The 24,915-nt window shown below is 34.4% G+C and overlaps 1 protein-coding gene across 2 annotated transcripts in view; it reads right to left on the bottom strand.

Moving 5' to 3' along the window:
- Positions 1-24,915, bottom strand: part of PKN2 (protein kinase N2) — a 123,600-nt gene that overhangs the window by 51,852 nt on the left and 46,833 nt on the right. For both annotated transcript variants that reach the window (XM_037136521.2, XM_037136523.2), the window contains exons 2-6: positions 24,189-24,489; positions 14,877-15,031; positions 5,665-5,782; positions 5,219-5,364; positions 4,914-5,127 (exon numbers count right to left, since the gene is read on the bottom strand). In XM_037136521.2, coding sequence (XP_036992416.1) covers positions 4,914-5,127; positions 5,219-5,364; positions 5,665-5,782; positions 14,877-15,031; positions 24,189-24,489 — 934 coding nt within the window. The remainder of the gene's footprint in view (positions 1-4,913; positions 5,128-5,218; positions 5,365-5,664; positions 5,783-14,876; positions 15,032-24,188; positions 24,490-24,915) is intronic.

Here is a 24,915-nt window from a genome sequence, read left to right as displayed (position 1 = left end):
TCAGTTCTATCCATGGTTTCAGGCATCCAATGGGGTCTTGGAAGTATCCCCCACAGATAAGAGGGGATTACTTTATCTGCTGAATGTACATGGTAGGGCAAAAGTAGGTTTTATAGATGTATGTGAAGCACAGAATTCATTCTTAAGTTATTTATTAACTATATTATTTTTCATATGAACCAACTCTTAATCTACTTTTGTCCCACCCTGTATTAACTGTCTTGTGGAAAGGGCTGGAATTACATGTAGGTTAATGACAAGGTCTTTGTTCTTCACAGGTTTATATTCCAATTCTGATTCTAAAAAATACAATAAAAAGTTGGATAATAAGGCAAAGGCATTAAGCAGGCACTGTGCACAAACCAGTTTAACTGTGATAGAAGTTTCATGGTAGAGTTATAAAAGATGTAGCTAGAAAAATATATTAAATAATAACTATTTAAAACATCTGATATAAAATGGAGGTTTTAGACAAGACATTCCCAAGCTTTCTCAATTCCTGGTACCCTAGTGTCTCAATATTTTCATTGTACTCCTGAAAGATATACCCAACAACTGTTTCACAGAATATTGCAACAAATAACTATATAAAAAATACACACAAAAGTATATTTTTTAAAATACTTTAAAAGTAACATTTCATTTTTAAATAACTCTCTTAATGGAATGTGTGTACCCGTTGGACACTGTACAACCTCTCAAACTTTGAAATTAGATTGGAAACTGCCACCTTTACCATTTTAATTAATCTCTGGGTTCATCTTGTTGGGACGACTCTGGGATGCCTGGGCTTGTAGGTCAAGTCATTTTAGGAATATCTGTAACATGATCCAGCACAGGCTATTTGTATGGAAAAGTGATGGGAAGAGGCTTGGGTTGGCTAGCAAGTTTGCATGGGCAGGGTCTCATGGAATCTCCAGGGCAGGGCAAAGGGTGTTAGGTTGATAGGGACTCAGATATGGCTCCCGTCTGGAGATGGAGGCTGGATCAAGAGAAGGCCCATCAAAGGGACAGTGGCTTCTTGACAGCACTTCTGCCTGGGAGAAAGCTGCCCCTCTGGCCAATACCCTGACACCAGACAATTCTGTTCCTCTCGTGTGTTTATGGCACTTTTAGAGCTGCGGCCCCAGCACTGGAGCTTAAAGAGAGTGAGTCCATCAGCAAATGAGTCCATGCATAGGCTTTAAGAGGAATGCCTAGGACTCCAGAAGCCCTCCATCTCACTAAGCCCCAATCTCTCCACTGGCTCTCCACAGCCAGAAGTTATGGAGCCTTCTCTTCCCAGGACTGGAACTCTGGACTTGGGGCCTGGTGTGGGGTTGAGATCCCTAATTCAACAAGGGAGACCTCTGCACCCAAAATATCCCCCAGGATTTTTAACTGCCACATGTAATTGTGGGATCAGCTCATTTTGTGTCTCTGCCCCTCCTACCAGTCTCAATGTGGCTTCTTCTGTATGTCCTTAGTTATAGTACTTCTGTTGAGACAGACTTCAGGTGGTTCTCAATGACAGTTGTTCAGTAGTTTAGTTGTAATTTGATGTGATTATAGGAGGAAGTGAGCTTTTAGCAGTTCCCTATTCTGCCATCTGAAATTACACAATATTTATAATATGAAGTGTTCAATAAAAAATTATGAGGTAAGCAGAGAAATAAGAAAGTATAGGTGATGCACATGATAAGCAGAAATTAAGAACAACTGTCTCTAAGGAAGCAAAGATACTGGATTTATTAGACAAAGAATTTATAGCAACTGTCTTACATATAGCCAAAGACCTAAAGGAAATCAAAGGCAAAAAAAAAAAAAATGAAGAATGATGTTTCAAAAAATAGAGAATGTTAATAAATATACAGAATTTATAACCAGACCCAGATAGAAATCCCAAAGTTCAAAAGTAAAATAACTAAAATATTAAAAAGCTTATTACAGAGGTTCAACAGCATAGCTGAGAAGGCAGAAGAATCAGCAAACTTGAAGACAGGTCACTTGAAACCATGCGGTCTTAGGGACAAACACAGCAACAACAACAAAATAAACATAATTCTACATTAATGGAATTGCTGAGGAATGAGGGACATTGCATGAAGAAAAACACCAATTAACAATTACAGCTAACTTCTCATAATTTGAAATATGGAAGCCAGAATACATTAAATCAAATTTTAAAAGAAAAATCATAAAATCACATTTTGAAAGAAAATAAGATTTCTATATCCACTAATAACATTCTTTAAAAATTAAAGTGAAACCTACAGGAAAAATGTGAAAGAGTTAGACTCTAGAACATCTTCATACAATAAATGCTAGAAGAAATTTTATGAGCTGAGGAAAATTGTAACAGAGAAAACTGCAACAAGAAGATAAAAAAAGAATAAAAGGGTCACTAAATACAAAGGCAATGTTTTGTTTTGAGAAAAATACTCTGAAAATAGCAAACTATATCCTTAAAATTCTTAGCTCTTTAAAATAAAAACCAATATTAACATGTAGATTACTGATGCATTTGTATAAGTAAAATACATTACTACAAGAAAGGCAGGCATGGAAGGATTTGCAAATGTGTCTTCAAAAAATTTCTTAAACTGATTTGAAAGTAACAGTATGTTATGATCAGAGATGGTAATAAGATCAATATGAATACCTGAATCTCTAAATTAAGCAATGAACACATATACAAACAAGCATAACTAAAAAGACAAGCAAACACACAGACAAGCATAACTAAAAAGCTATATGAGAAATGAAATGAAATAACAGCAGCCATTTGTTTCAACAACTACAAAGTTCAGGAAAGAATAGAAAAAAAAGTGTATATGCTATTCAAACATCAACACCAGAGAATTAAATATATATAAAAAATAACAGTAATAGGAAAGTTTATAAAGAAGACATGAAACCTTCTGGGGGTTGCTATGTCAAAAGTTTTCAAACCGTACATGTCAAATATGTGCTGTTTATATATACAGTTTGCTCTCTGCATCATTAAAACTTAATGAAATTAAAAATAGTTTGCAATTGACCTAACCTATTTCCCTTTTTTTTTTTTTGGAGCTCTACTAAAGCTGGGTTTTTAAGAGAAAATTTGGTGGTTCAAAGCAGAGACATAATTCATGTGTGTGAACTGGGCTCATGGAAACTTGGTGGTGAGAAGACTGACTCCTGATGCTTGCTTGCTTCACACTTATAATTTCTGATACCTATGAAAGCTGATGCTTGTTTTTGTGTTTACTTCTGAATCTGGTCTCCTGAAATGTCAGTACATCAATAAACATTTGTTGTTGTCAACAAAAATTAAAATAAATAATATAGGGAAACAGAGACAAAGCAACCTCTGGGATAACATCAAGAATACAAACATACACATTATGGGAGTCTCAGGAGAGAAGAGAATGTAGCAGAAAGAGCATGTGATGAAATTATGGCGGAAAACTTCCCAAATCTGATGAATGACATGGATTACACATGAAGAAGTTGAAAGAATCTAAGTAGGGTAAACTCAAAAGAGATGATCACTATGAGAAATATAATCGAACAGCGTAAAAACAAAGACAAAGGGGAATCCAGAAAGTAGCAAAAGAGAAGCAACTCATTACTTATAAGAAATTCTCAGTAAGATTAAAAGCCTATTTTTCACCAGAAAGCATAAAGGCTAAGAGGAACTGGGATGACATTTTTAAAGCGCTGAAAGAATAAAATAAAAACTTGTCATCTAAGCATTGTACACAGGGCAAAACTATCCTTCAGAAATGAAGAAAATAACAAATTCTCAAATACACAAAAGTCAAGGGAGTCTGTCCCAAATAGTCCTGCCTGGAAGAAATGCAAAGTCATTCAGATAAAAATGAGAGGACACTAGGCAGTAATGTAACAACATCTGATAAAAATAACACCAGTAAGACTCACTTTACGGGTCAACATAAAAGCCAGTAATAGTATATTCTTGGTTTTTAAACTTTTTGTTTCCTTCATGACTTAAAGGACAAATGTATAAAATAATAATTATAATCTATGCTAATGGACACACAATGCATAAAGATGTATAAAGACAGGAAAAACAGCTGTATAAGATCAGAATTTTTGTAGGCTACTGAAAATAAATTGGTAACAATTCAAACAAGACCGTTATAAATTTAGGATGATGGTTGTAAGCATCAGGATAAACACCAAGAAAATAACTTATATACCTAAAAATAGACAGAAAAGGAAACAAGAAGGGAATTTAAAAGGTAAAGTAGAAAAATTCAAAAAGAAAGGAAAGCTGTATGAAAGGAATTCAGGAAAAAATAAGACTTGTAGAAAACAATTAATAAAATGACAGAAGTAAGCCCTTTTGTTGTCTAAAAAAATATACGGTTAGTGTCTGCTCCTGGTTCACCAAAGTCAAAAGGTGAAAACAAACTAAACATTCATCATTCGATGAATGAATAAACAAAATCTAGTATATACCCACACAATGGAATATTATTTAGCCATAAAAAGAATGAAGTTCCAATATATGCTACAAGAACAAAAACCTTGAAAACAGTACACTGAATGAAAGAAGCTAGACACAGAAAGCCATGGATGATACATAGTTTTGTTTAAATGAAATACCTAGAACAGACAAATGTATATAGGCAAAAGCCAATAGTGGTTGAGGGGGAAGGGGTTTGAGGAGTAAGTACTTAACAGGTATGGAATTTCCTTCTGGGATAATGAAAATCCTCTTTAACTAGACAGTGGTGATAGTTAGATAACATTAGAAGTATACTACCTCTGAATTGTATTTTTTAAATGGCTAAAATAATTAATCTGTTATGTGTATCTCACCACAATATTGTTAAAAGTGTGTGCAGTTTTTAATTTATTTATTAAACAAGGACAGATGTAGCCAAAAAAGCAACAAAAATCATCAGAAGGGATGTGCTACATACCTGTTAGTGCTGCTGGTTTGGATAGTGTACTATATTGATTTTGTGTAGATATCATACTTTGACGTGGACTTAGTGTTGGTGATGTAACTAGTGAAAGCTCCTCAATAATGATACTGCTTTTAGGATGATTCTTGGGAAGTTCATTTAATCTTTGTTCTAATGAATACTTTAAAAGGTCCAACTTCTGACTTGATTCATTAAATCTTGCTTGAGCCTTGAACAGAGAAAAGATGATTGTTGTTACTTAAAGAAGTACATTCTTTGAGTAATGTATTTATTAAGTTAAAACTTTTATTTAAAATTACTTCTGAAAGTGCTTTTCTGTCTGTTACTTTTCCTGAGCCAAGTAATTTCATTACATTCTTTGCACCTTCTGCTACTGCAAACTCTATCCTAAAATGATGCCTTAATTCTTCCATCCGAAGTTCAAGAGGACTTATGACAGGTTTTGCTAGAAGAGGAAAAAAAAAAATTAATTGAACCATTTACATCAGTGTTTAGTATCAGTAATTAAAACTCATAAAAAATGAAGCCTTACAACATTAGTAGTCCTTAAAACACAGTACTTAATAGATACAATGTTGAGATACAGAGCCTTTTAGAACAAAACTCAGATTAAAAACTCAACAAAAAAACACATAATGCTGCCTGCTGCCTCCTCTTTAATTTTAAATCACTGCATCTTTCTTACATAAAATTTATTTAGTACCATATTGCCCATAAGAATGACAAGTTATCTCTATTTAATCACCATTGTCAAAAGCCAATTCATTGGTCTGGACTGCCTGAAGAATCTGCATTCGTATCACTTCTATTTTTGTCTTGCTGTCCTGGAGAAGTTGCTGAGCTGTGCCATGGAGTTTCCGATCCTATTAAAAATAAGGTTGGAAAAATAAGCAGATAAAGAGACAAAGCATTTTCATATCTTCTAACTAAGATCAAATTATATCAGCAAGAGAAAAACAAGAGTTACAAGAACACTGTGAACACTTCTATCTATCTACACACACATACACACACGTGTAGATACATTTATGTTAAAAAGCCCTCAAGCAGGTAGGGTGGCAAAAAAGAAAAACAGCTCCATTATTTAAGACAATTTGAGAGAAAACAAATAAGTCTTATTACTATTTTTAAAAAATCCAAATTCATATTTGTAACTTACTTTCTTTGCTTTACACAGAATACAAATAATTTTCCTGTAACATTGTCAATAACACTCATATTTAGCAGCACTGTATATGATGAATGTCTCAGTCACTAAGCCTGAAATTTTTAGAAAATCTCTTCCTCTCCCATTACATTAAATTTTCATGGAGTTTCATATATGTTGGCACATTTTAAAAATAGCTAATAGTACTTGTGTTCCCTTAAATTCTGATAAAGGAACAGGAGACAGCTTTATTTTTGACACTGGTAATACTGACAAAGGTACCTAGAAACTCTTGAATGTCAAAAAATGAGACCTTCTCAGTAAAGCTATGGTGGAAGTTAGAGTGAATAAACTTGTCATCTATTAAGACTTCAAGAAAGGTCCTGAATTAAGTGAAGAGATTACTACCGTCCCTCGGTTTTGTTCCAGTAACAGTGAATATTATTGACAGAGTCACAAAAAAAAAACCCTTACCATTTTGGTAAGTGTGGAAGACAAAATAATAACCCAACCATAGATGTTCATGTCCTGAAACCTTCAGAATATGTTACCTTACATGGCAAAATGGGAATTAATATAACACTATTAGGTCACTGATCACCCAACCTCAAAACAAGAAAGATTATTCTGGATTACCCAGGTGGGCCCGATGTAATCTCAAGGGTTCTTAAATGTACAAGAGGAAGACAGATGAAGAGACATGTGAGAAGAAATGAAACCACTGTTGTTGGCTTCCAAGTCAGAGGAAGAGGGCCAGCCTCCAGAAGTTGGAAAGAACAAGGGAATGAACTCTTCCAGAAGGAACACAGCTCTGTCAACACCTTGATTTTAGCTCAGTGAGATCCACTTTAGAATTCTCAATGACAAGGTTGTAACACAATAAATTAGTGTTTTAAGCCACTAAATTTGTAGTAGTTTGTTAGAGCAGCCAGACAGCAATAGAATTTTTCTTCAGTTCCATATGAAACAAGTGATAGAAGTCAATGCTATCTGTTACATTAGTTGTCAAAATCTGTCTGGTAGACTTCAATACACACATTAATAGTAAATAAAAATGGACCTAAGTTAGGAAGCACTTATTTCACAAGAAAGACCAATTTTTGAATATTATTAAACATCTCTATTTGATCACTACTAAGGCCGTCAGTATTAATTTGGAAATAAGATAACATACAATCTGTATTTTCCAGGAGACTCAAGACTGGAAGCAAAGAGTCAAGCATCAGATACACAGCCTTACTTCGATAAATCAAACACACACCATATATTTTGACACTGAATAAAGTGCAGGACAGAGATGTGTGTGGTGGAAGAGACAATATTGCTATTATAGAATGAGAAAAAGAAAGTAAGATGAGGTGTACTACGTTAAACACCAAATTAGACTGATACACAGTGGAGAAAAAAGCAGTCTGCAAATTTATAAATTTTTCGGCCGTTTCTTTCATGCTCTCAAGGTCAGTCATCTAAGAAAGAACTTGTAGTCCGATTTTGTTCTTTATTAAGTAAAATATTTAGATTTCACACCAAGGAAATACACTCAAATAGTTTACTAAGTCTCTTAAATATTAATTTACACCAAGAAGTACACACACACATACACACACACACACACACACACACACACACGATATTTATTACTTCTGCTTTGCCAGTAAGAACACTACCCTGAATTTGGTGTTTGTCTATGACTTATATATGCTTTTATGAATATAGCTATTCACATTCCAAATTTAAATGAAAATACCTTTCTCTTTAATTTTTCCTCCTATCCAGGATTAGAAACATCAGAAAAACTGGGGATTTAAAGTAAATTTTCACTGAGACCAGATCAGATTAAATCTTCTAATTTAATGAGACATACATGTTTTGCAACTAGATAGAGTTAGCCCAAATCTTATTATCTTTGTAAATTTGAATTCGTTATGTATCTTCTACAAACTTTAGATTTCTTGAATATATAAATGGAATACCACTCTAAGCTTTGGTATGCATTAAATAAAACTAAAATTATATTGCCTGCCACATGACTGGCATTAAAATGTTCTCTCTTACTGCAATAAAAATAATAATTGTCTTATTCTAATGAAGTTCTAAGGTAAAAGTATGAATATTAAGTAAGTTATTTATATAATACTATACTTTTCGACTAAGTTACTCTTATTATTTTATCACTATGTGAAGTGACACTAGTCCTGTCACTTACTCTTTTGGAAATACTCCTTTCTTAACTATTTCAATGCAATATACAAGGAAAGCATATGTACTTCATTTTTAAAGTAAGTAAATTTTCCCACACAGATTTCTGAAGATCTGCACAAATGTCAAAGTATGATGAAAACATTTACAACTGACATTGAATATTACGTGTCAGAAGCAACTTATACTTATGACATGTTGCTCTTATGCTTTCAGGCATTCACTTTATTTTTTATGAAACACCTAATATGTTCAAGGTAAGAGATAAGGTAGGTCCAAAGTATATGACCTCACTTATGTATCAGAAAAATACTGGGGTTTTTTGAAGGAAAGATTTTTACATACAGTAGGTTGTACCACATGAAAATGCCAGTATCTGAGGGAGTCTGAGGAGCAATTTCACATGCTTCAACCTAATAAAGTAGTTACCTAATATTAATTAACATTATACAATGCCTGATAGTTTCTTTTGAACATATAATATTTTACAATTATAAATTAAAAGAACAAATTTTATATTTCCAGATAATAAAATTTTTTTATTTTATAAAAGACAATTTTTGTCCTGGCCAGGTGGTTCAGTTGATTGGACTGTTGTCTCAGGACCGAAAGGTTGTGGTTGATCCCAGATCAGGGCACCTAACGATGCTGCAGGTTCAGTCTCTGGTCGGGGCATAGAGAGCAGGCCATGATCAATGTTCTTCCTCACATTGATGTTTCTCTTTCTCCTTCTGTCTGTCTATCTGTCTCTCTCTCCCCCCCGCCCCCTTTTCTAAAATCAATAAATATATTCTCGGGTGAGAATTTAAAAAACTATTTTTGTTTTACAAGTCATAAACTACATGACACACAGAGCTTTCAGAAATAAATAAATAAACCAACACTATATTTCTCCATCATGTATTTACAGATGTGGTCACATCCAGTGAAAATAATAATTTAATAACTAGATGAATGCAATCCTATAAAACTTAGAGTTTCATATGATAGATACAGATGATTATTATATGCATCAGAATATTGTCAATAGCCAAAGAAAATGTCAAAGGAAGATAGGATCAATGTTATCTGAAGGAAACCAGAAAGGTTTTATGGGCTGCTAACTAATACAGATAAGACTGGAATATGTGAAGATTAAAAGGTTGAAGAGAGAGAAGCCTGGATAGAGGGTCGGGTATTTTCAAGTGAGAAGAAAGTATGAAAAAATTTGGAAACATTAAAAAAAAAAGTGACAGAGGCTAGAAAGACCCCCAAATTTTGATAAACAACTTGGTCTGTCACCTGAATATATGAATGGGAAACATCTCTTCAATATGCCTTATCAAGCCCTCAGAGAGTTTTCTGAAAACAAATGGTACTACTTGGAGCCATGAAATTCACATTCTGTTAACAGATGACAAAGAAATAGATTGTATAAATTATAACTTCAGGTAGTGGTAACACAGTGAAAGGTATAAGGAGAGACAGAGGTTGCTCTTTTGTTTAGGATTGTTGTACAGAGCTTGCTAAAAGGTAGCGTCTAGGCAGAGACTGTACTGAAGTGAGAGAAAGCCATGAAAGTTCTTGAGAAAAAAGATAACATAGGCAGAGACACAGACACAAACGCTCTGAGGTAAGAGCAGGCTTGATATGTTTAAGGTATCCAAAGAAACCAATATAGCTAGTGTGTAAGGAGAAAGAAAGTGTTTTAGAAGAAAAGACCAGAAAGTAGCAAAAGGCAAATAAATCATGTATGAACTGCAGAGTCACAGTAAGGACTCTGGATTTTGTTCCAAGCATGCTAGAAGTCCATCGGAGGGTTTTCAACAGGATTGTAAAAATATGTGTCTTAGCTCTGAAAAGAACAACTCTGGGTATAATATATACCAGGGTAATAATTTTGTTATACAGAATTCAGTAACCAAAGTTCAGAAGAAATCCATTTATTGCCAAACTGAATTAATCATCCATGTCTCTAAATATGCTCTGGTACATTACTTATTCTGAAGGGCATATCCATTTACCAGTCTGTCCACATAACTAATCTAAGAATCATTTTTGACTCTGCCTTTTTCCTCATATCCAGACATCACATGTTTATTCTATTTAAAGAGCTTTGACCCTGTCTTCTTTGCTTTAATTGCTGTTACAAGAGGGATGAGGCCTGTTTAACCTGGACTACTGCAAAAGCCTACTTAAACTTACTGCCTGTATACTTGACCTTCTCTAGTTCCCCAAGTCTGAAGAAGGATGTGAACTTTGTAAACTTTAAATCTGATCATGTATTTCCTCTGCTAAAAGTCTTTGAACAGTTCCACATATCTTGTAAGATAAAATCTCAACTGTTTAATTTTGCCCACAGTACTTTATAATCTGGTTTGCCGTTCAAATATGCCATACCTCTCATTGTATCTCATAGAGTGAGAGCTCTACCAGTAGAGAAATAAAAAGTCCCATTCAAATGACCTAGAGGACTTTTCTCAAATAAGATGTGCCTTTCTGGAGATTCAGATTTGTTCTCCCATAAGAGCATGGCCTCTCATTGAAAATGGTAGAATTGATGATTGTTACTATTACAAGTGCATTCTATCCACCCTCAGATATGTTGGATAAGAAATAAGTCAAGGGCCTCTGTTATAGTCATACTAAAGCACTTCCATTTTTTAGAATAACTACAGTTCCTTACTCTATACACAAGATCTGTCCAGAAAATGTCCAGCCATTGTTAATATATAAAGAATGGTTTGCGTGTCACAGATGTAACTTGGCGGCCAGGTAGAGTAGACTGGAATGTGCATGCATGAACAAGGAGGACTTCACTGTACTAGTCAGTGGGGGTAGTAAACACTGTTGAGTGAGCATGTGTACTGCGTGGCCATCACATTCAAAATAATAGAGCAAGTACAGCAACGAATCTGCATCAAATTTTGCATCAAGCTTTAACATTCCTCTGCAGAAACTATTCAGATGATTTAGAAGGCTTTCAGAGACAATGCGAGAATGCAGTGCAAAGAAAAGTGTGGCACAAATGCTTTAAAGATGGTTGAGAATCTCTTTAAAGTGATCCATGTTCTGGAAGGCCCACAACAAGCAGAACATCTGAGAATGCTGAACGTGTATGAGCTGTAATCAACAAAGATCACAACTGACAGTGCGAAAACTACAAGCTGATCTGGGGACTCCGAAAACTACTGTATCCGAGATTTTGACACAGGATCTTGGCATGAAATGTGTGTTAGCAAAATTCATTCCACTGCTTTTGCTAGCAGAGCAGAAGAAACATCATGCTGCAGTTGCTAATGACTTGATTCAAACTGCTACCAATGAATGAGATTTCCTTAAGAAGGTTATAAATGGAGATGAATCATGGATCCACAGCTGTGATCTAGAAACAAAGGCTCAGTTATCCCAATGGAAGTCACCTGGTTCTCTGTGCCTGAAGAACGCGTGGCAAAGTCGCAGCAAGATTAAGACCATGTGTTTTTTGATTGGGAAGGTGTTGTCCGTCATGAGTAGTGCTCTTCCAGGCCAAACAATTAAGGAGTATTACCTTAATGATCTTCATGGTTGAGAGATGCATACAGTGAAAATGGTCACAGCTATGGACAACTGGTAATTGGCAGCTTCATCGTGACAGTGCACCTGCTCATGCATCACATCTCGTGCAGAGTTTTTTGGTGAAACATCAAATCACCCAGGTGACTCAGTCCCCCTACAGCCCAGATTTGGTGCCCTGCAACTTCTGGATTTTCCCCAAACTAAAATCACCTTTGAAAGAGAAGAGATTTCAGACCATTGATGAGATTAAGGAAAATATGATGGGGCATCTGATGGCAATTGGGAGAACTGTGTGAGGTGCCAAAGTGTGTATCTGAAGGGGACTGAGGCATCACTGTTCTGTGTACAATGTTTCTTGTATCCTGTATCTTCTTCAATAAAGGCCTCAATTCTTCATAGTAGATGGCTGGATACTTTCTGGACAGACCTTGTATCCTGGGTTTACCCAGCTCACCATTCCTACAAAGTAATTCCTTCTTAAACTCCAAATCCTACTTAAAATTTTATACAAAGAATTTCATAATTTCTTCAGGCAGCTAAGTGACTACTATGCTTCTAAAGTAACTTGTATATACCATTATTATATATTATAATTATCTATTTGTGATATCTCCTTTTCAGATAGTAAGCCTGTTGAAAGCAGGGTATCTATCTCTAGTGCACCTACTATGTGTAAAGCACTATCTTTAATACATTCATACTGCAGAGCCCACCATAACTGCTATCAAACTGGCAGGCCTTACTGAATAAATTAACATTCCATAAAACTTCAATTTACAATCATCCCTAATCTCACGAGGATACATTATGACTCCTTGAGAGGTTTAAAGATAAAGAACCCAATCTAGATAAAAATAACTGGCAGGCTTACCTCAGAAACTATAGCAGCTGTTAATATGCTTTGGACCTTCACCCGGGCCATTCTCAAATAAATAAGCCTTCTAATTAAAAGTAAAAGCTATTGGCCCAGGCTGGTGTGACTCAGTGGATTAAGTGCTGACCTGTGAACCAAAGAGTGATGGGTTCGATTCCCAGACAGAGCACATGCCTGGGTTGCAGCCTAGATCCCCAGTTGAGAGTGCACAAGAGGCAACCGATTGATATTGCCTCTCACACACTGAAGTTTTTCTCTGTATCCCTCCTGTCCTCTAAAAATAAATGAATAGAATCTTTAAAAATGTAAAAATATAAATAAAAGCTATAAGAAATTATCTGTTTGTTTTAGCAGGCTGCTCATAGCCCTGTTCATTTTGGACTGTGGTTATCATAAGTTATATATTTGTTTCAATTTGTCCATAACCCTGCTCAGTTTTGGAGGGGAGTGGTGTTATGGCTCTCTCATCATTCATCTACCATTGTGACACTCACTTCTCCTATAACCTCAAAGAATTCACGAATTTCTCAATCTAATCTATCAAACCTAAATGTAAAAAACCTTACTCCAGAGGGTGATAGCTGAGTTAACTTAATTTTAAAACACTCTGCATAATGCGGTGCATTCACATATTTCTCTTAAAAAGAAGTCCAAAATGATGTTTGATGAAGATAAAAAAGATACTAAAGATTAATACTAAAAATAAAAACACACAAAAACCAATTCTTTTACCGCATAATAAATGTTTAAACTTAGTGAAATAATATGCTATCAAGTATATAAGTATCACATATAAATGAATATATTTCTCTAAAAATAATTTAAAATTCTTTTGAAACACAGCATAAAATCTAATTTTCATAATTAAGATTAAAAATCTTATTTATAATATACTCTTTCTTTTCTGCATCTTCCCAAATTTCATTTGGGTGGGTAGGCATGGTGCATGGCTCCAAGCAAAGATTCTCCCCTCACCTCCAATTTCAAATTCTTCTTAAACTGAAATAATAGTAATAATAATAATAATAATAATACTTGAACTTTCATTCTGAAATTATTTAACAAACTTCTGTTAAATATAGAAGAAAAACTGATTTGTAGAGGCAAGAATATTTGAAATGAGTATCTGAAATAAAAATCCAAGGGTGGATTTTATAATAAATCCACCTTTCTAAGACTTTTGTAAATTATACAGCTACAGAACCTGAGATTAGAAAGAACTTTTATGATAATCTGTTTTAGTGGTTCCCAACATTTTTTCTTCCATACTATACCAGAGAACAAAGACACATTTGCATTAGCGACAATTGTTCTCTACAACACTGATTTTCAATTAGGAGTTATATGCTCACACGAGATTCCCTAAGAACCCACAAACCAAGTAGAATGTCTTATCTTTTCATTTGTTCTTTTCTCAAAACCTGTATATAAGTGATGGAAAACCCATTAGAGCCTAAATGTTCTAAAATGAACTTTTCACAAGTTTAGATTTTCAGAAAAGTTGCAAATATGAAGAATTTCTGTGTATCCTTTACTCATTCAGCCAAAATTTTTTCTTGATGGGTTTAAATAGAAACAAGCTCTTTTAAAACCCATTTCTTTCCAATTTGTTCTACAAAATACTTGTTTACAGCAGCAATTTTTTAGCCTTTTCATTTCATGGCAAACAAACAAATTAATTACTAAAATTCTGCAGCACACTAAAAGTTGTTATTTTTTTTTTTTGCCGAACACACACACACACACACACACACACACACACACACACAAAAGGTATAAATTTGATTCACACCAGATGGCTATTGTGTTGGCTGTTGTCTTTTTATTTGACAACCTAAGGGAAAGGAGGTCAGTGCCCTTGACTAAATAGTCAGAGGGTATTTAAGTTATTAATAGTCAGAGGGTAATTATTGCAAGTTTTTAAAATTCTTGCAGCATGTTGGTTGAGAAATCACTGGTTTACAGTATAAGTGATTATATTAGAAGGCAGAGTGTCATCTTGTTCATCCTCAGCTGTGAACATATGCATCAGATAATTCAAATGTATTGATCCTCTGTATATGTCCACTAATGACTGTGGAAGTGTCATGAGCACTGTTGTCCGGGTTATGAATAAATCCTACTGGGTAGGTGAACATACATTTATGGAATCTGAGAATATTGGGGACTGACTGTCTACACTTACATTTATTGTACTTACCTTTGATGATCCATTTGAATACATCTGTATCATGTTCTCTGCACCTTGTTTTACTTTAAGTTCTATATCCAACTGTTTTTGTAAGGCCATCAATCTATTATTGCTAGTAGAACAACGAGGGTCACTACTGGGAGTGTCTGGAGTTCTTGGACAATCTGTAAATTAAATAATATGTTAAAATTACTTACTAGGACTAACTGTTGATTAAAATTGCCAAGTTAATATTTTCAAGGAATAAAGAATTATAGGGTTGGAGATGAGCTTGAAGTCACCTAAATGTAATTTCCTTATGGTTCCAGATAATATAAAAATTCAAGTTAAGAAAATATTTAAGTAGATTTGCAGGACCATCTGCCAAGTATGCTGTAGAAGGGATTACATTGAAACTGAAGTTGAATTAGATCACTGCCCAGTGTTTTTGCAATACTATTATTTTAAAATTAAATCAATTTGGCTAGGATAGTTGACAATTAAATAAAATTCTCTACTCATTACCTCATTAGTTTGAGTCAAAGCATATTCAAATATTACAGAAGTTCCACTGAAGTAATTCTCTGGAAATAGAACTTCTGACAACCAAGATGTTGAAGGAGAAACATTCATCCACACTGGTAGGAGGGGCGGAAATGTGCAGCCAAAGGGAAGAGGACACATGGCAGGCAAGGTGGGGGTTGGCAGACCAGGGGTATGAGGTGGCAGCTGGTTGACCGGGCAGCCCCCATTTGTGTGCAGATAAACCAGGAGGAACAATTGGGGCACAGGACAGATCGTGCAACCCAGGGTTTCAGTGCAGACAAAATAAAGCATCAGAGCCTTTGGCTGTAGAAACCTGTGGGGGTTGTGGTAGTGGGAAAAACTACCTACATCTTGCAAGTGGGGCAAGAGCAGAGCAACTGACAGTTTTGTCTCTGACCTGTCCTGCACATACCAAACCACAACTTCGTAAAGTTGGCTGCCCTGCCCTGACGAATACACAAGGCTCCACCCCTTACAACGTAGCAAGTGTGCTGATGAGACAAAGCAATATGGCCCAAATGAAAGAACAGATCAAAACTCCATAAAAAGAACTAAATGATGAGGAGATGGCCAACCTTTCAGATACAGAGTTCAAAACACTGGTAGTCAGGATGCTCACAGAAATGACTGAGTACGGCCTCAAAATAAAGGAAGAAGTGAAGACTATGCAAAGGAAAATAAATAAAATTATACAGGGAACCAACAGTGAGGGGAAGGAAGCCAAGATATGAATCAATGATTTGGAACAAAAGGAAGAAATAAACATTCAACTGGAATAGAATAAAAAAATAAGAATTAAAAAAAATGAGGAGAGGCTTAGGAACCTCAGGGACTGCTTTAAACATTCCAATATATGAATCAGGGGTGTCAGAAGGAGAAGAGAAACAGCAAGAACCTGAAAACTTATTTGAACAAATAATGAAAGAGAACTTCTCCAATCTGGCAAAGGAAATAGACAAATCCAGGAAGCTCAGAGAGTCCCAAAATGGTTGGATCCCCAAGAGGAACACACCAAGACACATACATCATAATCAAGTTACCCAAGATTTTAAAAAGGGGAGAATCTTAAAAGCAGCAAGAGAAGAGAGCTACGTACAAAGGAGTTCCCATAAGACTGTCAGCTGATTGATCAAAAGAAACCTTGCAGGCAAGAAGGGGCTGGAAAGAAGTTCTCAAAGTCATGAATAGCAAGGACCCACATTCAAGATTACTTTATCCAGCAAAGCTATTATTTAGAATGGAAGGACAGATAAAGTGCTTCCAAGACAAGGTAAAGTTAGAGGAGTTCATCATCGCCAAGCCCTTATTATATGAAATGTTAAAGGGGCTTATCTTAGAAAAAGATCAAAACTGTGAACAGTAAAATGACAACAAACTTAAAACTATCAACAAATCTAAAAAACAAAACAGAACAAAACAAAATAAAAAACAAACTAGGCAAACAACTAGAACAGGAACAGAATCATAGATCACATGGAGCATAATCAGTGGGGATGGGGAAGAGGGAGAATTGGGGGGGAAAAGTACAGTCGTCCCTTGCTATATCATGGTTCACTTATTGCGACTTCACTGTATGGCAGTTTTTTTCGCTGTATTGTGGGATTTTGTGGTATACTGTACCCATATAGAATTTTATGTTGTTAAAATTATGTAGGTTTAAGAGTGTAGAAAGTGTTTAAGAGCATATGAAGTGTTTACAAGAGTGTGGGAAAGGTTAATAAGAGAGTGGAAAAGGTTTACAAAGCCTTAAAATATATATAAATAATAAAATAAATATATAATGCAGCTACTTTGCAGATTTTCATGTATTGCGGGGAGTCTCTGGAATGTAACTCTCGAAATAGGTGTGGGATCATTATACAGGGAATAAGAAGCATAATTGGTAGGTACAAAACAGATGGGATGGGGAAAGTTAAGATTATTATAGGAAATGGGAGAAGCTAAAGAACTTATGTATATAACCCATGAACATGAATTAAGGGGGGTGGGAATGGCTGGGGGGGAGGGGGTTCCAGGTGGAGAGGGATAAAGGGGAGAAAAAGAATGGGACAAGTGTACTAGCATAATCAATAAGATAGACTTAAAAAGAATGCCTAGGTTTAAATGTTAATTTTGACACAAACCATGTAATATGGGGTTGGTTACTTAATAAACAACACTGCCTCATTTTCCTCATCTGTTAAATCATCAGATAGTGAAAATCATCTATCTCACAGCATTATTGTAATTAAGTTATATGTATAAAGCTTTAGAAAAGTGAACTGTATACAGCAAACATTCAACAAACATTAATTAACAGTAGTCACTGTAGGCAGAGTAAGCGTATCTCTGTTGAGTCCATAAATTAACTGCACATTATAGCAATGTCTGAACACTTTAGTGTACTCAGATATGTGAATAATTTTTCTTTCCATTTTTTAACTACATAAATGCCACAAGACTCTCTTAAATCAAAATCACAAAAATAATGGTATATAATTTATAAGCACATTTTTAAAAAGAAATGGAATATATTCAGAGAAGAAGGCCATCAGTTGAGAAGAGTATGATTATGTTTTTGTTGGATAGTTGATAGTGTTCATCCTAGGATAAGAAAAGAGAAATTCTTCCTTAAACATTTGTCTATAAAAGAATCTGTCCACTTAGTATTTCCCCATAAAGCAGAGAATTAGAAGCAATTGGTGAAAGTAATTTAAAAAAAGGACAAATATTTTATCACAGGATAAAGAGAAATCCTTCACATTTTGGTTATCTAACGGTGAGAGTCTGCCTCAATATTAATAAAATCCCTGTCTCTGGAAGCATTTACAACAGAAGCTAGATTATAATCTATCGAAGATGCTATATAAGAAATCTTTGCACATTAAAGCAGGTTGTACTAAGACATTAAATATCCATTGATTCTAACAGTCTGTGAACTTGTAATAATATTTAACACTTTTTATGGAAAAGTATGTCTTAAGGATTACAAAAACATAAATATAATTAGTAGTAAAGGTCAAAATGTCTTGGTTAGAATCCTGTAGCTGCTATTTATTGGTGTGGTCTTAATCACATACTTACTTAACATTTCTGTGTTTTAGTTTTCTCAGCCACAAATTGGGGGTTATTGTGAAGATAAATTCTGTATAGTCTTAGACCAATGTTTAGGGTGCAATAAAATTACATACATGTCAGGGCTCAGGCTAAGTCACTGTATTTCTGCTCATTTAACCTTCAAAGAAACTCATGAAGATTTGTAATATAACCTCATTTTACAAATAACTCCCCTGCCCAGAAGCTCAGAGACGTTAAGTAATTTGTAAAGGTTACAAAAGTGTGTGTGCCAGGCAGAAATTTAACCTTCAGATACATCTTGCTTTATAAAGCCCACTTATTATTCATTCAAAAATTAGAGAACCATTTTGCTGTTTTCCTCAAATTTCACCTATTTTCCCTTTTAAACTGCTACTTTTCTTCTTTTCAGTTTTGTTTCTTATAGGTATGGTAAGTTACAGCACAGAAAACATACAGTTGCCAATATATCTGTTAAGCAATTTTCTTCACAATGAAACATTTCAAAATAGGGGTAACTAGAACACCCAATTAATGTCCTCCTCATTAAAAAAATTCTGAAAAATGAAATTATTTTTCCACTCTAAGAAACTGCATTTAATGTTGGATCTACTCTTAAGTAGACACTTAAAACTATATATCATGATTAATACTAATGACAAATTTCCATCTGCTACTGCTACTAATTACCAAATCAGCTTTTGAGGTGTGGGGTGTTATATAACAATAGTTCACACTTTTAACCTTCTAAGTATTAGCATACAATTCTAAAATGTATGTTATACCAATTCAATAAAAAGGTTTCAATATAATATTAAGATACTAGATTAAAGAAGCCCCAAATAAATTCCACCTTCATAGCTGGGCATTAAAGGCCTTATAGTGAGTAACTTTAGGTTAACTTTCTATTACTATTCTCCTGTGAAATCCCATGTTCAGTTAAAAAAATCTCTCTCTCTCTACTTCTGAAAAATGCAATGCATGTGACTTCCTTCATACTATCGTTAATTCATCTTAGGTCTTCCTTTCTTCAGAAAATCTCTAACCATCCCCAATCTGATCAGGTGCCCTTTCTAATGTGTTCAAAGTATATTTTCCTCCTTCCACTGAACTATGTATCACACAGTATTATAATAATCTATTTTCATGTATGTTGTCCCTCTGATACTATTAGCATCTTGAGTGCTGGGACTTATTCTAAACCACTTTAATGGATAAGTTTAATAGATAGTACAATAGAAAAATACCAGATCAGTACTGAAAAACAGGTCAGTTTTAAAACAAAAGGGGACAGAAAATGAGAGGTTAAGGGACACACAGCAGAAAGAAAAACAAACACATCTTATTGTGCAAGTTCATCTGATAGAAATCCTTATTTTATAAATAAGAAAGATTGATAGAGCTAATTACTGCAGATATGAATTAAGAGCTGTCTAACTACTTACACAGTGATAATTTACACAATGCAGACTTAAAATTTGTCCCTCTTTTGATTCGTCATTGATTTGCTTACATAACTGCCCCCACCCAAGACACCAGGAATTAGCCAAATACTTCTGCTATTAATACACATATACATGCTCAATTTACAGTGGGGTTCCATTCTGGTAAAACTATTGTAAATTTTAAAATATCCTAAATCAGAATTCACTTAATACCCCTAACCTACTGAATATCATAGCTTAGTCTAGACCAAGTAGAATATGCTCAGAACACTTTTATTAGCCTGTAGCTGGAAAATCAGCTAACACTGAAATCTAAATATCTACTATGTTCCAAGCTCTAAGATAAGTCCTGAACACAGTGGATGAACACACATCCCTGCTCTCAAGGAGCCTAAAGTTTAGTAAGTGATATATACATGTACAACACAACATAATAAAATAACGAATGGACAAAGTATAATAAAGAAGATAATCAGAGAAAGTTAGGGAGGGTTTTACAGTAATATCCCAAATGGCTTTTGGGGGAGAAAAGGAATTTGCTAGTTAAGACTCAAACATCATTTTTTTATATGAAAATCTAGGAACAACAAATTCAATCTACAGTCATAGAAGGCAGACCAACAGTTGCCTAAATCAGAGATGGGGATTAGAGATTAAGAACCACTGAAGTGATGGAAAATTTCAGAATCAATGGTGGTAGTGAAGGTTACCTGAGCATATATAGTACATCTGTTAAAACTCATCAAGTCATAAACTTAAAATATGTGCATTTTACCATATATAATTTATACTTCAGTAAAGTTACCATTTTTAAAAGGATTGGGGGAAACCAAATGGACTACTCATTGTATGGTAAGAACTCTTCTGTATTCCAATTACAAGGTAGTTATGGGTATTCTGAGAGGAGGGAAATACTTTCCCTAAGTAAACAGAGTTTAAAAGCTCCAGTACCATTTCTTATTTTAGACCTTCCCTAAAAAAGTAATGGGCAAAAAATATAGAGCTCAGCAAAATTCCATTGGAATAGGTTATTTCTAAGTTTATTAACATTATTTTAAAAAGGCATTTTGATAATACAAATTTCCATTTATAATGTAATTATTCAGTGCATGAGTAGGAAAATACTAGCTGAGGAGTTGAAGAGTTCTTTTTAGCTAGCTTTGTAATTCACATCTTTGGGATTATTTAAGCTTTAAAATAAGAACTGTACTTGACCAACAATAAAATATAAATAAAAATTTTTTTAAAAAAATATAAATAAAATTTTAAAAAAGACTTGTTTGGCTATGACTTCTTTCATTTTCAAGGTTTGATTATTCTTACAAAGGTGAAGTCAGTACATAGAGAGTTCTTCAAATGAAACCCCTAAGAATAGTCCCAAATGTTGAAACTGATCCATTAAAATAGGTTGTCAAATAGAGGGAGTATCAAAAGTATTTTATGCAACTTTTGAGATGGGCAATCTGAATTTCTTAATTAAATTTAATTTTACTTATATCTGTTAATACTTACTACCTAATCACCATTTCTTATATAATTTCTACAGAGCCAAGATACATTAGTACTCTACCACTCCTTACATATCACTTTTTATTGCAAATAAACAAATGGAGGGTTGTAGAGATTAAATACCTTGCTCAAAATACCATCTTTGCAAAGAAAAAACTATTAGATCAAATGGTATTAAATAATTTTTAAGTAAAAAGTTTTAGAGAGAATGTATATATGAATGAATGAATATTGGTACAAACACAGAAATTTTTTTCTGGAAGTATAAACAACAAAAAGTTAGCAGTGCTGCCTTCAGAGAGATGGCCTAGGATGGAACAAGGTAGCTTTTCTATTTTTATTTACTGAGGCACTAAAAAATGTCCAACATAAACGTTTGTTAATTCTACTGTGGGTGAGAACAGTTAAGAGATTAAGCAAAGAGAAACAAAGATAGACACTCATGGAACAAACAAAAGTACAGTGACTGCCAGTGGAAAGTGGGGGTGAGGAGGGAGAAGAGTGTAAAGGGGGATAAATGGTAATGGAAGGAGACTTAACTTGGAGTAGTAAATAGACAACACAATATACAGATGATGTATGTAGAACTGTATACCTCAAATCTGTTTGCCAATGTCACCCCAATAAATTCAATTAAAAAATCAATCGATTAAAATTATGTTCTTCAATTAAGACTTATGGGTTATATTTTCCAAAGAAAAAAAAGTTACAGTAGCAAAAGAAACTGCCAGTCTCTCAGGAGAGTCCATCTGAAGGGCCCATAAGGGTACAAACTAGAATGTACACAAGCCCACCCCCCTCTGGGAATCATCACCAATGGAGAAACTGGAAGGGCGACATTTGCTTGCAGGAAGAGGGAGCAGTGACTGAAAGTGGGAGGAAAACGGATTAAGTGGCATTGTTCCCTCTCTGACCCCTCCCCCACATAAAGCGCCAGAATGCAGTGGAGCAGGTTGCCCAGCCCTGGCAAATACCTAAGGCTCTGCCTCTTACTACGTAACAGGTACACGAGACACAAATATGGCCCAAATGAAAGAACAGATAAAAAAACTCTAGAAAAAGAACTAAGTGATGAGGAGATAGCCAACCTATCAGATACTGACCTCAACACTAGTAATCAGGATGCTCACAGAAATGATTGAGTATGGCTGCAAAATAAAAGAAGTAAAGGCTATGCGAAGTGAAATAAAGAAAAATATAGAGGGAACCAACAGTGAAGGAAAGGAAGCTGAGACCCAAATCAACGATTTGGAATAAAAGGAAGAAATAAACATCTAACTGAAACTAAAAGAAGAAATAAGAATTCAAAAAAATGAGGAGAGACTCAGGAACCTCCAGGACAACTTTAAATATGCCAACATCCAAATCATAGGGGTGCCAGAAGGAGAAGAGCAAGAACAAGAAACTGAAAACTTATTTGAAAAAATAATGAAAGAAAACTTTGCCAATCTGGTGAATAAAATAAACATACAAGTCCAGGAAGTTTAGAGTCCCAAACAAATTGGACCCCAAGAGGAACACAAGACACATCATAATTAAAATGCCAAAGTTTAAAGATAAAGAGAGAATCTTAAAAGCAGCAAGAGAAAAGGAGACAGTTACCTACAAAGGAGTTCCCATTAGACTATCAGCTGATTTCTCAAAAGAAACCTTTAAGGCAAGGAGGGGCTGGCAAGAACTATTCCAAATCATGAAAAGCAAAGACCTACATCGAAGGTTACTCTATTCAGCGAAGCTTTCATTTAGAAGGGAAGGGCAAATAAAGTGCTTTCCAGATAAGGTAAAGTTAAAGGAATTCATCATCAAGCCTTTATTATATGAAATGATAAAGAGACTTTATCTGATAAAAAGATCAAAACTATGAACAATAAAATGACAATAAACTCACAACTATCAACAACTAAACCTAAAAAAACCCCAAAAATCAAAATCAAAAACAAACTAAGCAAACAACTAGAACAGGAACAGAATCATAGAAATGGAGATCACATGGAGGGTTATTGGTGGGGAGAGGGAATGGAGATAATGGGGGAAAAGGTACAGGAATTAAGAAACATAATTGATAGGTACAAAACAGATGGGGTAGCGGTTAAAAACAGTATAGGAAATGGAGAAGATAAAGAACTTATATGTACAACCCAAGGACACGAACTAAGAGGGGTATTTCTAGAGGAAATGGGAATAGTGGGTGGAGGGGGCAATGGGGAGAAAAAAATGAGAAAACTGTAATAGCATAATCAATAAAATATACTTAAAAATTAAAATAAGAAAAAAATGGTAATGTGTGGCTTTTAAATTTTCTTGTTTTTTAAACAATCTGCCAGTGGTTTTATTTGTTAATTTAGTTGCTTATAGCATGAAGAACAAAGGTCATACGTTTGAGTAACTTTATTTGTAAAGAATAAAACACCCCTTGGTCACAGAATGCATTTTTAACTTTAAAAAGTCATCTAGCAAACTCATGCTGCTGATCACAAGAATGTATCAGGTAAAAACATGTGGCTGACTCAATACAAAACATTAATACTAGAGAAATAACTCTAAGTAATATCTTACTGACAGAGGGAAAGTAGACAGCAGGCTTATTCTTCTCTAAGTAAATGTTTCCATTTTCGTACCCATCAATTCAATGCACTTCTGAACAGAACATAAATAAGACCTTAACTATAAGAGAAAATAAAAAACCTGTACTTTCAGAAAAACCAAAAAGTATATATCACAAAGCTATTTTTAAAAATAATATATTTCTTCTTATTATGTCATATATACATCAAATAAAAAAATATACCTGTAACATCTTCTGGATCTGATACAACAATATGTGCGTTTAGTTCCTGTAGCTTGTGATGTAGTTCTTCTAATTTTTTATTTGACTTTTTCAAAATGTTGTCCACATAAGCCAAACTTTTTTTATCAGTTGTGACTTTCCTCAGATTTTCAGCCCCTTCTTTGATTTTCAGTTCTTTCCTTATTTCTCTCTTGATTCGATCCTTGATATCATCCAATTTCTGTTGCACCACTGTATCTGAAAAGTCTAATTTTTGAACAGCACTCACATTCTCAGAAAATGGAAGAGTTCGTGAATCTCCCTACAGAAAAAAAAAATAAACATGTATGTGAGAGTTTAAGAAAGTTAGTTGCTCAGTAAAATGTGCAGCATAAGAATAAAACTATACATGAAATGACTTGATTCTTTATTAAGTACATTACATTATATTTAATTCTTTCTTTAATAAGCAACAGACTATTTACTTTCATTGTAACTACAGTGAAGACAGTTATATTGTAACTAATTTCAAAAACTGCCAACTCACTACATAGCAATACCTGACAAATGTATATTAAAATAAATACAACATATCTACAGAGATTGTATAAAAATAGTAGATTTAAAATTTTTTTAAATTTTATTTATCTGTAGAGGGGAAGGGAAGGAGAGAGGGAGAGAAATATCAATGTATGGTTGCCTCTTGTGCTTCCCCCACTGGGAACTGGCCTGCAACCCAGGCATGTAC

The sequence above is a fragment of the Artibeus jamaicensis genome, unplaced genomic scaffold (genome assembly GCF_021234435.1).
Source record: "Artibeus jamaicensis isolate MK-2021 breed Jamaican fruit bat unplaced genomic scaffold, CSHL_Jam_final scaffold_1019, whole genome shotgun sequence".
Lineage (NCBI taxonomy): Eukaryota > Metazoa > Chordata > Mammalia > Chiroptera > Phyllostomidae > Artibeus > Artibeus jamaicensis.
The sequence above is the reverse complement of the archived record's forward strand: the minus strand, read 5'-3'. Positions and strand labels throughout refer to the sequence as shown.